The 16,615-nt window shown below is 36.9% G+C and overlaps 1 protein-coding gene across 1 annotated transcript in view; it reads left to right on the top strand.

Moving 5' to 3' along the window:
• PIP4K2A (phosphatidylinositol-5-phosphate 4-kinase type 2 alpha) overlaps nt 1–16,615 on the top strand; it is a 117,846-nt gene that overhangs the window by 81,264 nt on the left and 19,967 nt on the right. The window contains exons 4-5 of the mRNA XM_064444788.1: nt 2,576–2,728; nt 15,218–15,364. Coding sequence (XP_064300858.1) covers nt 2,576–2,728; nt 15,218–15,364 — 300 coding nt within the window. The remainder of the gene's footprint in view (nt 1–2,575; nt 2,729–15,217; nt 15,365–16,615) is intronic.

Below are 16,615 nucleotides of genomic sequence, written 5' to 3'. Positions count from 1 at the left end.
CCAGGTTAATCACTTTCAAGGTTTATACCACATGGCTGTAGTTTGAAGACTAGGGTTCTCTGGGAAAAATACGTTCAGAAAACCGCAGCTACTGCTTCATTGCAATAGCCTCAGAATAACACACCTTTTTCTTGGGAACAATAGCAAATAATTACCCAGTAGCCTTTATTATTGCTAACTGAATTACAGCCTAATAACTTAGTAGTAGTTTAATTCACTACATACACTAATGATTACCCATGCTTTAGCCTTTTTCAAAATTAAAAATAATTATGCTACATCATATTTTCTAGTTTGTGATGAAGGTAACTGAATTTGCAGAACTTTTTAAAAACTTCTATTATCAGTTCTTCATCTTCATATATGTCCTGGCAATAAAGCCAAGTCCTGACTCTATAATAGAGAGAGTTTCTACAGAGGATGGTTTCCATAATCAGTTTGAAAATTAATGGAGTACTGGTATCAAGTGTATCATTAAGAAAATTCAATCCATTTATGATTCCTGTTCTCTTGAATAAACTTCATAGGTACATAAAAACATTTCAGTGGTGGGAAGTGAATTTGAACAGGAAACATCTGAAAAGGGGTAAAGAAAACTGCAATAATACTTAAATTCCCTTTTCTAGTATCTTCAATACCATGTGAAGTGATGGTGTATCAGGACTCGCATCCATTAAAATTGTTGACATTAGTAATGGTTCCAGTTCATTGCACAAGCCTAGAAATTTACAGGAAGAAGCGTGCAAAGATTTATTTCTCCTACATGTCATAATTAAGGTTTTCATTCTAATAAGACCTTGTAGAGCTGTGTGCTTTTAGGTGATTTACTATTATTCCTCCTACTCCTGAGTAGTTTAGTTGAACAAAGTAACCTTGTGGGAAAACGTTTTTATTTCATATTAAAATGCTTTCAGAAAGCATCCCACATTTGGGATAAGATTTAACTCTGCTGAAGGCCTGTTGAAGTCAATGGTTCTCCAAAATATGGAGACATAATTGTTATGTGTTCAAGTGTCTTCTTAAATTGGGGTTATAGTTGCCCTCATCTCTTGGTTGAAATTGTTACTTTATAATAATTACTGATCCTCTGTCACTGGGGTTGAATCTGCATGTCCAGCTGCTGCTGAAGTCCATAATGCTTGTGAACAGATTCATCAATGGTAAAACTTCCAAATAAGACATAGCTTCTATAAAAATAAAATTTTGTGGGTTTGGTACCTGGTTGTGGTAGACTGAGCCTATTTGCAATTACTTTCTGAAAGCATCACATCGTTCTTCCAGTGTAAATCTGTTTAGTTCACGGTGCCTTATCAAGCCACACAAACACGTCATATTCTGTAGCTGCTGGAGCTGATTGCTATTTAGGAATCTGCAACATTTACATTTATATACAAAATTTTATTAAAACTTTCTGTGAAAATGGCTTTTCTTCTAGTAGGGAAATAGTTACGCTACGTGAGCATGGAAGGGGGAAAGCATATTTCAGTTTAGCAGCAGCTGGTTTTGCTGTATGGTACAATGAGGAACGATAGGAGGAGCTGGGGTTTTCTGCTACCAGTAGGGTTATACTGAATCAGTGCTGCAAGTTTATTTTATAAACATAGAAGTGTTCCAACTGTCTGTAATTAACTTGTTTAACCTTCTCAGAGTATGGTTGATTTTTATGGAAGTACACATGGGGTGTAAGAACATCGTTGTGTTTTCTCATGGCAGTGCTATTGCTGTTACTACTTATTTTTTAAAAAAAATAATGGTGTGATTCAAGTATGTAACAATTGGCATAAACTGTTACTGGTAAAGAAGGATGTTTCCAGCCAAAAGCGAGTTGCAACATTTTGTCTAATTTATTTTTACTGTTTTTAAATATAAAGAAATCTAATCTGGATATGTCTGATTTTCTGGAAAAAAAAAAAACAAAACAGAAGGCTCCTCTTCCTACTGTTGAAGTGCAAGTAGTCTCAAGCTTCAGTCTAAAACTGGTCACTAATCTCTAGCAGTTTTTCTTCTAACTACTCTACGGTCATTAACTAATCTTCCCTTCTTGAGTCTGTAGGAAGGTGGGTCTATTTTACAAAAGGAGGTACTGTCCATAACATTACTTGCTTAACTTTAGGTATGAAATCGTTGGAATAGCTCAGCTCACGCTGGCTCAAGAGGAAATCCGGCTCAGTTTTAAAGTGATACTGTTACTACGGATGAATCCTCTGTTTGTAGTTATTGTTGTGCAATACAGCGTTCCTTTTGGATTTTTAATTGCCATACATTTTCTTTCCAAAAGCTGGTAATATATATGTAACAAGGTACAATAAATTCGCATTCAGTGTTGAGAATTACTTTTGAACTGCTGATGGGCAATACCTTCCCCCTAACATTCTTTTGTTCCCAGAATATTTTTGAAGTGATTTGTCAAAATAACATGGTCTGTGATTACATGGATTGCAGAATTCAGCTCAGTGCAGATGTACTGAAAAAGATTAAACAATGAATGTGAATGGTTGATATTTGTTGTAATTAAAAGTTGCATATTTTTGTCTGATCTGATGCTTTTTTTTGTTTGTTTTAAATCAATTGACAGAATTCATTGACAAGAAGTGCACCCCTTGCCAATGATTCCCAAGCACGGAGTGGTGCCCGCTTTCATACGTCTTACGACAAAAGATATATCATCAAAACTATAACAAGTGAAGATGTAGCAGAAATGCACAACATACTGAAGAAATACCATCAGGTAATATACTAATTATTATCAGGGTGTAGGATCTCTTCTTAGCTATTATAGTGCCAATCTTTTTTAGAGTGTTAAAAGTTTTAAATTATGGAAAAAGAGTCACTTCAGACTTTTTCCCTGCATGAGCAATGTCTGCAATTCACAAGGCTGCACTTTTCTATATATCTAAGCTACCTTTAAGTAAAATGATGTGTCTACATGATACAGAGATACTAACTTGGAGCCCATAAGCTCCTTCATCTTACTAGGAAGATGCTTGCTGTTTCAGCTAGTGGACTCCCAGGCTTGAAGCTCCTTTATTCTGAGCTAGCTTGGTGATGTCTGTGTACTTGGGTATGAATGGTGCAGGTGACCTCTTTCTTCCTGCTCTGATGACTCAATGTTTTATGTGTTTCACTAACAATGTATTTCAAAAAATTAATAAGTTGTATTGTAGGAGAAATAAAATATTTGGTATAATTTAATGTAACATTTCTGCTGATAAAGAAGCAAGTTTTGCCCTGTGAATTTCTAGGAATGACATTACAATCAAAAATGAACAGTGGAGTTCCCTCAAATCAGCCTTGATATTGATCATACTGTGCCAGTGTATAATGTGTGTGGATGGCACGGGGAGGAACAGAACTTAGGAAATACAAAAAGCCTTAATAAAATCAGTGCTAATTTTCTTAGCTCCAGATCTGTCTGAATAAACTCTAAAGCTGTGTGAACCGCAAAAATATCTCAAAATCATCTAAAATATGATACCCAAAAGAAGGGGGGTTTTTTATGCTTCTTTACATCTTCCTGCTCACTTCCGTGGACTGGGATTTCAGGGAAAGACTTCGGAACATCCAGGGTTGAGGTTTTTTGGTTGTTGTTTCCAGTGGTTTATGTCTTGTCTTGCAATGTTTAGTAATTTTCTAACAGCTTCAACCGATATATAATAGGAATATCAAACTCCAGTTTGAAAGCAGCACTGGGTGAATATAAAGTACTTAAGCTTGACTTTTTTTTTTTTCTTTTACCTTTTTCTTAAACACTGTTACTTTTGTAAAACCAGTTTTAAAGCCATCTTTTGAGGTGGAAGGGAGGCAAAAGCATGATTTCAGGGTGCTTGGGATTGAAGGTATTGCCAGCTATCTTTGTGGTGCTGCTTGGCTGTCTCCCTCTCTGTTTTTCCTCTGCTGAAGGGAGATCTCTGAATGCTGTCCAAGTCCAGAGTAGCTTGGGAAGCCTTCAATGAATTACATACAAACTCTCTTTTCTCTCTGCATGTTGTTCTCTGTTTAAATAAAATGTAGGACTACCATGTGTTTGTTTCAACGTAGATAAATATTGTCACTATCAGAAATATTCCTAAGACCATCTTTTAATTACAGTTTTACTGAAGAGAAGTTTTAAACTTTTATCTAATGGTAATTTTAGGGTTATTATTTATTAGAGTTTTCAAACTTACAATTTTAGCTTTGATTTGAAAGGGGTTTTGATCTGTGAAGCAGTACAGCAGAATTAAAGTTTTAGTCCATTTCTGATTTGGCATTGGAAGCTGGTATTAATGATCCAGATTTTGAGACTTAATCCAGCTGAAAAGTCATACTGCTTTTCATCTCCCTTCAAGAGCGTCAGTGAAGGCAGTGCCAACGTGAATGAACTTAATCATTTGGAATCTTTTTTCATTAATGCTTTCAAACATCAGGGTTCATAATAGGCTAGATTACAAGAAGTAATGATCTGAAAGTTATCCGTACCAGGCATCTAATTTCACTTTATACTGGAAAACCATCCATATAAGAAGGCTCTCATTGGTGCCTCAAAAAAATTCATGAAGATATGACTTGTATTTCTTTTTGTCTCAGAACTTGAGAGCACTTTACAAAGCATTGTAAATGCAGAGGAATTTACGTAGAGAGGCAGTTTAATAATTGGACTTTTTAATGACATAAATTAATTTCACTATCTTCAGCAATGCGCTGAACAAAATAATTTTAATTAATTAAAGAAAATCTAAATTAAATCCCACTAACTCTGGTGACGGCTGATATCATGTCGTGTGTTGCTCCTGGAAATCAAATGCTTCGAATCATTAGGAACAACAGCTTGTCCTCCCTCTTCTCTAGGTGTTTTTGAGGCAAGTGAAGCTTATCTTAGTCTGCTTGACGAAGTCTAGAGACCCCACTGGCCTGGTGGGAAGGTTTTAATAACTCCCTTGACCAAGTCATCCCACACAGATTGGCCTTAGACTGCCTTTCTACTAGCAAACAATGCAATGCCAGATAACATCCACTAGCACTTGAGCTTATTAATGGTCCCTGTTGTCATTTTGCTTTGGGCCCACTAGCTGCCTCCCAGATAATTCTGAGCGAGGTTCAAGGTATTAACTCAGGCCAGTTACCAGTCCTACTTAGGAATCTGAATATAGGCATCCTGTTTTTGAGAACTTAATAATTTGGATATGTGTTATTCCGTTGCAACTAGAACTGATGCCAGAGGACAGTCCAAGACCTGTCTAATTCACTGGTATGGATGTAGCATTATGGTTGTCAGATGGCTTAATTGCAGTAGTACAGGGCTTTGCAGATACTGCACTGGTACTCCTGTGGAAATCTTTGTCAATAAACTGAACTCAGAAGAGCTTGCGTTATCTTGGCATATTCTCTTCTGCCAGTAGAGGAAATGTCAAGTTCCCTGTACTGATTTAAACACTTCCCTTATGGCCCAGTATTTTCCTTAATTGTACTTGTTGCTACAGTTAAAGCAGCTAATTGTAATTACACACAAAGGTACAAAATATGGGATTTTTAGGGAAAAGTCTGCTTGTTAGCTTTTCTCCGATTTCAGTTCGCTGATAGCCAGCAGCACTCACTACACATGAAAATTTCTGGCCCGGCTAAGTGTGCTTCACAGCCCAGGTGTGATTGTGTTTGGCACTAGTTTGGGCCTTCTAGTGGCATGCCTTTACATCATACCCAATGGCAGACTGCTCCTAGAGCAGAGCTGTATTTGAAAGGTTCAGCCTTCTAAGGAGGGGAGCATGCAGACATGTTCAGACACAGTTATGTAGTGCAGGGGATCATCCTGGGAGGAATAACCTTTCTCAGGTGCATGAAGACTAGAGAGGTGATTCATGTGAATTTTAGAAGACTGTTTCTCCCTTGTTAGGGATCTAGTACCCTTAAAGGGCCTGAAGATAGATCACCTATCCATTATGAACAGTAACTTGTGAACCCTTGGTATCTTACCTTGCATCCTCTTTCTCCTGCCCAAGAAAGCAGGAATTATCTTCCAGTTACTTCTGGCATGATTAGGAGTTAAATCCATGCCATTTATGACAGATCATCTCTTTCCTCTCTCAGGCCTTTTTTTTGTTTTTTCCTTCCCCTCTACAAATTCATTCCAGGTGTTTTCCACAGGTTGAAACTCTGGATGAGTTTCATTTAAAACATAATATTTACTCAACTGTTTCCTTATTAAGGCTAATAGATCCAAGCTGATAGAATCATCCTAGACCTCAGAAGTATCTGTCCTTGCTTAGGGACCAAACAAGCCTTATGAAAGTTTTCCAAGGCTGCTTGAACTGCTTAACAATAAGTACAAGATGACAGCTATCTTTAAAGAAAGGATAGTGGGGAGGAAACCATGTCAAGTCAGAAGTGTGAGAGACTGGATATGTTCTTCATTCACCAAAATAGTCTTTGTCCCTGGCACTTGCAAAACAGCCTGTCATTCTTCTTGCATCATTTTGAACTATGAAGCTACTGATGAGGCATCTGGGAGTTTGTGTTGTCAGCAGAGAAACATAGCAGGGCAGTTCTCCCATGAACACCTCCGAAATCCAACTCCAAGTACCAATGATTTTTTGTGAAGTCACCAAAAGGTTAGAAAGAGACATGTAGACTGCCACTGGAAAGTAGAAGTAAAGGCTGTTTTATCAGTAACTGGAGATCATGGAGCCGTACAGTCCTCTAACCCATCCAGTTCCTCCCGTCCTTCTCTCCATCTGTCTGGAGGTGTAATAATCCATCTGTTCCTTGGAGCTGTGAGGAACTGAGGTTGTAATTACATACTCTAATTACTTAGGTATTTACAAAAGAGCAGGAATTGTGCGTAGCCTGTAAATGCTTGTAAGTCTAAAAATACAAGTCTAGATTGCCTAGTTTTTAATTGACCAAAGATATAATGGATGTGACTGTACACCTTAGAGAAATCAGGTTATTTTCAGAAAACAGAATGGCTAGTAACTTGTTAGCAGTGAAAATAAAATAAGTTATTTTGGCTGTTATTAGCTTTCTCTTTTCTGGGTAGACTTCTATTGCAATATCGCATGGCATTTTACAAAAGTAACCAAGTCAGGTGCATCCCAATTTACAGTATTATTACCACTATTTAAAATTTAAAAGAAAAAATCAATACTAAAACCAAAAAGATCAAATTCCAAGCCCAAGGCTGCATACTAGAAATGTGTAAGTAACTAAAAGTGAACCAGGCTTGAAGGAATGTCAGAAGAAGTTACTATAGAAACACCATATAAGTATATATAGCAATTTAAAATTAAAACTGTTGAATTGTAAATAATAGTCCTGGCAACTGTAAATTATAGTTGCTGTCCAAAATTATGAGTTATGTTCATCCATTTACGCTGTCTGATGTGATGCCTTTTTTTTTTTTCATGGCAGTCAGGCCTACAACCTCAGACAGATGGTGAACGCTTCAGTCTAAACATTGACACTTTCTGTCAACTCATCAGATGAGTCTGACGCTTTTAGTACTGAGTAGGAACACTAGAGAACATTGTTTTCTCTTGCAAAGTTAAAAAAAAAAACCACAATATCTAAGCCCATCACTTCTACACAAATAGGGGGGAATAATGTCTCCATGCTTAAAGTTGCAAAGCATCTTGTTACTTATGACTATAGAGTCCATCGTGCATAGATCAGCTTTCTATTTACATGTAAAGACAAAATGGCCTAGAGCATGAACCAGCCAGGTTTCTAAGCGTGATGGTAAATACAAACATATATGACATGTTAGGTTCTTATACTGTGAATTTCCATGCTAACCAGTTTTTAACTACTGTAATTTTTTCTGATACCTAATGTAAAATGCTGCTTTTTAGTTGTTTTTTAATGATAATTTGCGATTGGTTTAGGCTGCTTATATTACCATTATGCTATCAGTTAGTAGAACCCTTCCCGCTACTCTTCAGGTGTTACTTCAGCTGAATGTCATTTACTTGTCAAATGCATTAGAACCTTTGTTATGCTCAAATGGGTCAGACTTTGAAATATTAGAAGGCTTTGCTATATTGGGCTTACCTGCTCTCAGATGTAGTTTGACCATTTAAAACTTTGTAAGTTAATCAAGCATGTTTGTGTTAAATACTTCAGTAGTATTTGATGACAAAATCAAATATTCATTTGAAATACCTCCAAATCTAGTGCTGTTTTGTTTTAAACCTATGCTCCTGACCCCAAAAGCATGGACCAGAAAACTGGAGTTAAACCTACCGCTCCCTTTGGCATTGTTAAAGGAGAGCTCAGCAAAGTCATCTGTGATAAGTGCATTGCCAGGATTTCACCCTGTGTTTAAGGAACAGGTAATACCCTGCTTCCTCCTGAAGGAAAACTTTTCATTTCAGCATATATTCAGGCTATGTTTATATGTTACTTTTGGATGTACTTGCCTGTGCAAAAAATGTATTGAGTAATTATGTAAAATACAGAATATACTAATGTAGATATTAGTATATATGTGGATATTTTGTAAACTACAAATATTATTTTCAGGGGCAGAAATCAGTGACAGTTGAGTAAAATTCTGTACGCAGATGTTGTAGTTTCTGAAATGTCTGAATCAAGACACCCTGTCCTTCCTAGTGAGCTAAACTTGCTTTAAAATTAAGTTGGTGTAAACTGATGTAGAAGTGGAATCCTGTGGTCTTGGAGAATAGATGATGGGCAAGATGGAAATTTTTAAAAATAAAATGAAAGCAACTTGAGTGCCTCAGAAAAAACACCACCTTTTGCATGCTTTTTTTTTTCTTCCTTTTTCATTAAAATGGACTTCAAAAGGGATTTATTATTCCTCAGTGCTGACACCCAGGTGACTTCAGTAAAGAAAAGGAATTGAGAAGCCATCTCAAAGCAGGTGAACAAGAGGGAATTGTTAGCGTACAAGCCTTCCAGTATAAAACTACTCACAAGTATGGGTACCCTTTAGGTTTTCTATAGGTGACCGTCCCTGTTGACTGCACATTCTCTTCCCTACACAGGTAGTTGTATGCAGAACTGACACCTATTGCACTGCCTGTTTGTCTCCCTGGCAACCAGCAGAAATAGTGAATAGTGGTAAAGGATAAAGGAGAGAGACTGCCCATTTACCAGAGGCAGCAAACAGTGGAGTGATGGGGAAGTGAATGGGAAGAGGGGAAATAATAGAATGAGCTAAAAAGGGGAGATGACAGCATAAAGGAGGAAACAAAAGCGGGGGGGGGGGGGGGGGGAATTACCTTAGCCTCTGAAGAGGAAAAAAATATGAAAGAAACAGGAAGGCAAATGAAAGGGAAAAAAATGTAGTTAATAAGGTGAGAAAAGGGGAAATTGCACGAAGAGCAGGGTTCAAGGCTGCACAGGAATCAAGGAACAGCACAAGATTATCGATTGGAAGGTAAAAGAAAACATTAAAATCATAAATAGGTAGAAAAATATTACTGTAGGCTAAAAGCCATTTTATCACAGAATTGGTGATGGCATAGGCTGGAGAATACCCCAGAAAAGTGGGGACTAGTGCCTAGGAATTTGCACTGAGACAGGCTGCCATCAAGCTGGTAGGTTGTTAAAGCAGAGCTACATTTAAGTTTGTGTCATCTTCCCTCCATGTCATTATTTGCACAGGCTGTCAGTGGCTTGCTTCCTCCCAGCTCCCCCCTATTTCTTCATGACTTGTACCTGTATGCATCACAAGAAGAAGGGAAAGGGTAGGCTAAAAGGCAAAACAGGGCAATATAATGTACTATTATTTAAACACAAATGTGCATAAAGGAGGATGCATACAATGTAACAGTGACCCTGACTCTCTCTGTGTCCTAATGTAGTAGGAGGTGAAGATTTATGGGAGGTTTGTGAAGAAATGCAGTTGAGAAAAGCCCTTCAGCCAGTTCCTTGTGCGAATCAAGAGGCGGCACAGAATGGGGCCTCTGCCCTGTACTAAGATGACCATCCTATAAAGGAGCTTTGATAAGAAAAACAGGAGAAGCAGAAAAAGTAGAGATGAGAATGTATGTGTGCTCCTCCAAATAATCTACATTTCACCTGCATCCATGGGCCACTGTTTCCTATAGGAGAGGTGACCCTGAAAACAGGAAACTCATTAAAGTGGGCATTTTGATGGAATTGCAAAAGGGCAATATGCAAAAGAGCCATACAACGATGGGCTGGAACTGTTACTGAAAAACACATCGAAAATCTTCACTGAAAGATGTGAAATTTCATAGGTAAATATCTAACTGCACAAAATGGCAGAACAGACTTGGCTGCACTAGCTCTGTTAAGGCCTGGGTTTCACCAGCAGATGTTTTCTATATGTTTATTGTATTTTATCTATATAAGCTGTTGATGCTGTGCACAGCACTTTCAGAAGAAATCAGCACGCCCAGTGATTCATTTGATTGTAGCAATACCAAGCATAATGTTCCTGGTAGCTGATCTGCAGCCTGCATAATTGCACATGGTGGTAACATTTAGATTACGGTGCGCTTTGAAGTAAAATTAAAACTGGCCCAAGCCTGAAACAACATGAAATGTAAGGTGGTGAATCACAGGACTTGTATCTGAAAACCAAAGAAGTGTTACTGAACACTTCCTTAAATGAAATTACTTTCTTACATGACTTACTGGAAGAAAACAACTTCATATGCCTTGAAAATCTGTAACTTTGTTATCTGCTGTAGGTTGGCTAATTCATCCTTTCGAGTGCCACGTAAGTACCCAACAGATAACCTTCTGTGAAATTATTAGGGTTCAAGAAAATGGCAATAATCAGAATATTCTGAAATTCTGGACAACTTCTCAACCTGCTTTTTGGGCAGTGATTCCACACCAATGCACATGCACACAGCCCATTGGTGGAAGATATTTGTGATTGCAGTCGAGGATTTGAAAGAGAAAGCTGAGCCCAAAAAAGGAGTATCAGCATCTTGTTCTGTCCTTCACAATGTCCAAAATGTTTTTAAATAAATATATGACTTGCCATTCCATTTCTTAGTGAAAGGATCGTAATGAATTTATAGACTTGTTGCATAAGCACTCCATAATTTAAGGATGATTGCCTTAATCATTATGTAGAAAGTCATTAAAACAATATTTAAAGTGGTAACGGAGAATGAGCATATTGTGTATTTCTGAATTAATGTTTGCAAAAAAGGGCTACCTGTGAGAAATAGGAATGTTGAGGTTTCACATAGAACCAAGATAGATATAATTTGGGATTTAGTCTTCACTGCCGTGAAATCATTCCACAGATTATCTCCAAGGGGAGGAAGATAAATAGGAGGAATAGGAATTTTACCCAGTATTTTTTCCAAAAAGAGCCAAAAATGGCATTATTTCTTTGCCAATAAATTGTATGCACTGTTATCTCCTAGTCATCCTGATACCTTACTAGCATTACCATGGGGAAACAAGAAGCTCAGAATCTTATTTTTCATGTAAAATGAGATAGGAAAAGTTCTATTCTTATTAGGGAATCTTGAAACTGTATTTATGCAAAAATTAATTGGGATATAGGGTCATAAAGAATTTCTTACTAATTTTCAGTTTTAAGCATGGGGTTCAAGAGAGCTCAGAAAATTACATATTTGAAACTTATGCTGCACAGCTGATAAAATATGTTAACATCCTAATGATACTTTATTTTGTTAATGGTAATATCGTCCTCATGCTGTGCGGAAAAATGAAAATTGAATTAACAAAAAATGAGGGGGAGTTTATTACAACACTCTTTAGAAAAGATGGATTTTGTTACTGCATATAAGGATTTGTAAGTGTATTAGCTAAGTATTAGCTTTATTTAGCAAGGCTGCTTGATAGAGTTATTCTAATGTTCTTTTTAGAAAGAGTTAACATAAAGGAGTGAAGGTCTTTCACTGAAATTTAGCAGTCCTGTTAAGCATGTACTGGCTTATTTTCTAGGCTCACTTTTTTTCCAGCTGTGAGTGGGAAACTTCAGGAAATCATTCCTAAAAAGCACCTTGAGGTGACTAAATTGCTCCTTCATTTATATCAAGATGGACAAATTGAAAATCTGCCAACCACAGTCACCAGTGCAAGTCCTGCTGGACTCCCACCCAAACAGATGACACGTTTTGCCTCCTCTGTGATGCAGATATGGGGGATTGATAGTTTCAAAGGTAGGAAGTTCTAGACCAACCTTGTAGATGCTGAAAGCAAGTGGCATTGCTCCCTCTTTCCTTTGTCTCCCCATCAGGATAAGAAATGCTGTCATGGGAAACACTGAAATCATTTTAGGGGCTTTTCTTTAAATTGCAATGGCACGAGTGTCCACAGTCAGCAGCAAGTAGGAAACAACTGTTGCGGTACATGGTCTGCTTCGAGAATGTCTCTTAGAAGTCTGCAAAAACAAGGCCAAGTCCCTTTTTATCAAGTGAAGAGCTGTACTAGCAGAGCTTTTCATGTCCTGTGTTGCATGCTAGTAACACTGCCCCTTCAGAAAGCTTGTGTGCAAAATATTAACATGAAACAACAGCATTAGCAAATGGCTACCCCTAACTTACAAATAGGACTTCAGCAACTCTCATTAATTACTTTTTCCCTTGTTACGTAATACAGAGCAGTTTGGGAGGGGACTATATACTGCTGCCCAAAGGATTTGGTTTATGTTATTACAGTGGGTATGTTGCACATGTTCTGTATTTATGACATTGCTGTTTTACATATGGGGACACTGGGGGACCAGAAAGGTTAAAATTGGAGAGTTAGCCATAGCTAGGGTTGAAGAGATGGTTTAAGTGTCAAGACTGTGACCCTCGCAGCTGAGAGGGAGGGCAGGGGATTATTAGGCTAGTACTCCAGATGCCTAGCTGCTGTTCCTTCACATGGCACAAACTGTCCGTCTGGTTTCAGAAAAAGTTTCCACATCTCAGATCCCCATTTTGAAAATTGGAATAATAGTATTTGTTTTAATTCAAATTCTGTAGTTAAGAGCTGTAAGATTAGGAATAGCTGGATCTGTTAAAGAGTTGAGTGGCCTGAAATTCTGCAGCACTAAACTCTTCTTGGAAGCTAGACCCATTTTTATCATCCTTGTAGAACCTGATCATCTTAGAGAAGGGATTACTCAGTAAATGTTTTTATAAGAACAACCCTTCCCACCTTCTATAAAGCATTAGAAAAGTACTTATCTTCAGGACATATGCAAGTACTTGACGTTTATAACAAAATAATCAATGTCGTTTGACTAATAGGGATTAGTATTTTAAACAAGTTTTCTGTAACCTCAGTATTAATAGTTCTAATTTCACTTTATGATCAGATCTTAAGAGAAACTACTGAAGGTCAAAATGAGCTACGTATCCTGTAACGTGTTATAACTGTTTTGTGAGGTTGATAACAACCCTATAGTTGAAAATCCTCCAATTCAAGAACTCCAACTTGACTTTTGCATCTGTTAAACACAGAAGTCTCAGGTGCAAACTGATCAATCTTTGTGCACTGCTCAGGACTGGCATTGCTTTTGTGGCCTTTTACTGTCAAACTTCTTTGTATTTTGAGGCGCACAATCATATTGCCTTCCTAAGGTTCTGATTTGCGTTCACTGAGCCTCTGCTGTGGCTGAAGATGTTTAGCCCATTCATAGGTAGTCTGAGTTTAAAAATGCTTCACTGTGAAGTGGCACAACTGCATCATGACTGTGTTGTCTGCTTCAGGGCTTGTAACCTGCAGCACAGCTACAGGGCAGGCAGAAAGGAGTGTTACAGCCCAAATTGTGCCAGCAAGATTCAACAGAGCTCGCGTGTCATTGTTGTTAGTCAAAATTACGTTCAACTCACAGTCAACAATTTCCATCTTTGTTGTTCATTCCCTTTGTTTCTTGATAGATAGGATTGTTTTCAGGATTCTTAAATATCTCTATTTTTATTTTGTCATTTTAAAAAGGGAAGTCTGTATGTGATACATGCACATTCCAGTATAAAGTTAGTGAGAGAAATTCCTTAAAATTAGCAGAGAGGCCCAAAATTGCAATATCTCTAGGCTTCCAAGAGGTCTGTTATATTATTGATTACCAAATACTAGCTATCTTTGTCAAACAATTCAAATGGCTTATTCAGTTAACTTTTTCTGAAGTCTCCTGTATTTTAGAATAATGTGTTTCTAATTATCAAGTCACTCCAGCACAAAAGAAAGAGCAGCTTCAGTGTTCAACAAATATTTAAAAGCTGAACTGCTTTAAAGGCTGACTGTTGCTTAGTTTTCATGTTTCCTATTTGGGACTTGAATTTTTAAATTTTCTCCAACTTCCTCTGTTTAAGACTTGGTAATTACAGAAAGAGGAAAGCAGGTGAGTCCTTTTCTAGTTTGCATCATTGTGGTTTAACTCTTCCTTGGTTCCACAGAATATGACTGGATGTGTTTGAGTTGGCTTTAGGATTAATACGGTATGGGCGTTTTTATTTTGGGAATAAATATTCACTCTTCAATAGTTCTTGTCATCAATGTAGTCTGTTCTTTTTCTGCTTCCTCCAGTAGTCTTTCCAATAAAAATTTGAACTATTAGTTCTAAGGCACGTGATCAAAAAAAAAAAAGACTACGGGTTTCAGGTTCAGGTGGCAAATCTTTTCAAGGTTAATAGTCCATTTGTAATGGAATATGGTGACCTTAAGGAAATATAATGATTCGTAAATAAAAAAAGAGAGGGTCTTGCACTTCACTGCTCAACTCTATTGACCCTGAAATGCAACCATCACGTGGGAACTAGCAGAAAGTTGGTGATGATAAATAATACCCCTTGCTGATGACAGCAACAAAAATGTTCATCATAATAAACAAATATTGAGAATGGAGACACATACAAATTCAATATAATCTGGGACAACAGAGTACAAAATACAGCAGTGTGGTGTTTGAAAAAATATTTCTGTTTTTTGACATCAGTACCAAATATGTTATCTGCATTAGGTGTGCTTTTTGGGCCATAAAAGTGGAAAAGTGTGTCAAATGGAACCTGCTCTCTCTATGAGATTGTCTATAGAAGTTAAGAGTTATAAGTTACACAGTTCAAGATTTCAATTTTTAAACACTGGCCTAAAAGCAGGATAACCTCCTGATGAAGGGGTTTGTTTTGGCGTGATTTTTTTGAAGGTTTGTCTCCACACGAATATACATTCAGCAAACAGATGTGTTATTTCTGGGTGTTTTGTCTTCAAAAATGTATAAATATATATTTATATAATATGTATCCATCCTCATTTCTGTTTTTTTCTTTTGGTTTTGCAGTTTATTGTGGAGTGTCATGGGAATACACTTCTTCCCCAGTTTTTGGGCATGTACCGGCTTACTGTTGATGGAGTTGAAGTATACATGATTGTCACAAGAAATGTGTTCAGCCATCGTTTATCTGTTTATAGAAAATACGATTTAAAGGTGAGAAATAACTGCTGATGAAATAGCTGATAAAGTAGCTGAAAATCTTTAATATTAGTGTTAGATTACGCTGATGCTTGAATATTGCTCAGAATTTTAATTAATTTTAAATTGTGTTATGTAAGAGCCAGCATTAACTGGTTTACTTCTGCATCTAGGTTTAGCAAAACTGAAGGATGGTTTTATCGAAATTGTACAAATGTATTTGTATTGTGCATTTTTAAACTGAGCAATTTCACCGGGTATGTTTGTTAAATATAACTAGCAATTAAAGGTAAAACCCTTCACATAAGTACAATAATAATTCTGATTCCTGTAGGTTTTTGTCAACATTATGGAAAGCCATAGCCCATTCTGCAGGGGGCTTTTATAAAATAAATAACTGTCATCACCATTTAAAACAATAAAATGCTACTAACAAAGTACATTACTACGACAAAAGCTTCATATTTCATTCTATATTTTAAAAATAATTCAAGTAAAAAATAGAAGGCTCTTAAAAACAAATTTTCTGTTGCTTTTCTCATAAGGCGTGTTTTAGTTTTGTTTCAGAAGGTTTATCTGCTCATTGTAATTTTGCCAGTAGTTAATAGACAGTGCTTACAATGAATGCCCAAAATAAAGTCTTAGTCTTTCTACCTGAAGGAATGTATTTTAATTTCCTCCATAGAGTCTCCCCTTAGAGACCTACTTCTTTCTAATACATCTAATTTTTGTGTGTTGAACCAATAAGTGCAACTGCAAACTTGTTTAAAGATGTTTGTTTAGCATTCTGTATTAAGAGATTCGTAATGCTATGTACTGCAGCATCCTTTCCTACTGTCAGGTATCTACCTAGAAAGTGGTTGGATAGTTGACTGAACGTGATTTATAAGATCATCAACAGTTGACTCTTTGGTATTTAGTATTATTGGCAGCAGACCTTACCTAAGAAAGATTTTTTTATTATTATTTATTTGAGAGATCTGTATGTGTTTTAAAGCATCATAATGTCCAGATGCATTAAAAAAAGGGACAAAAGCACAAGAGAAAGAAACGTAAGTGATATACAGGACGATTCTAGCATTGGTGTCAACAGCTCTTGCTGTTATTTACCTCTGCAAATGCTTCTGTACTCTATTCAGCTTGTCCAGCTGGACAGGATTGCTTTAAAGATAAACTTCCCTTGCAATTTAAATTTAACATCAGTATCATACTATTCTTCAAGACAAACTCCTTTACTGAGCAGATTTATAGTGATAGTGTGTATAT

This window comes from Phalacrocorax carbo, chromosome 2, assembly GCF_963921805.1.
Source record: "Phalacrocorax carbo chromosome 2, bPhaCar2.1, whole genome shotgun sequence".
Classification (NCBI taxonomy): Eukaryota; Metazoa; Chordata; class Aves; order Suliformes; family Phalacrocoracidae; genus Phalacrocorax; species Phalacrocorax carbo.
The sequence above is the reverse complement of the archived record's forward strand: the minus strand, read 5'-3'. Positions and strand labels throughout refer to the sequence as shown.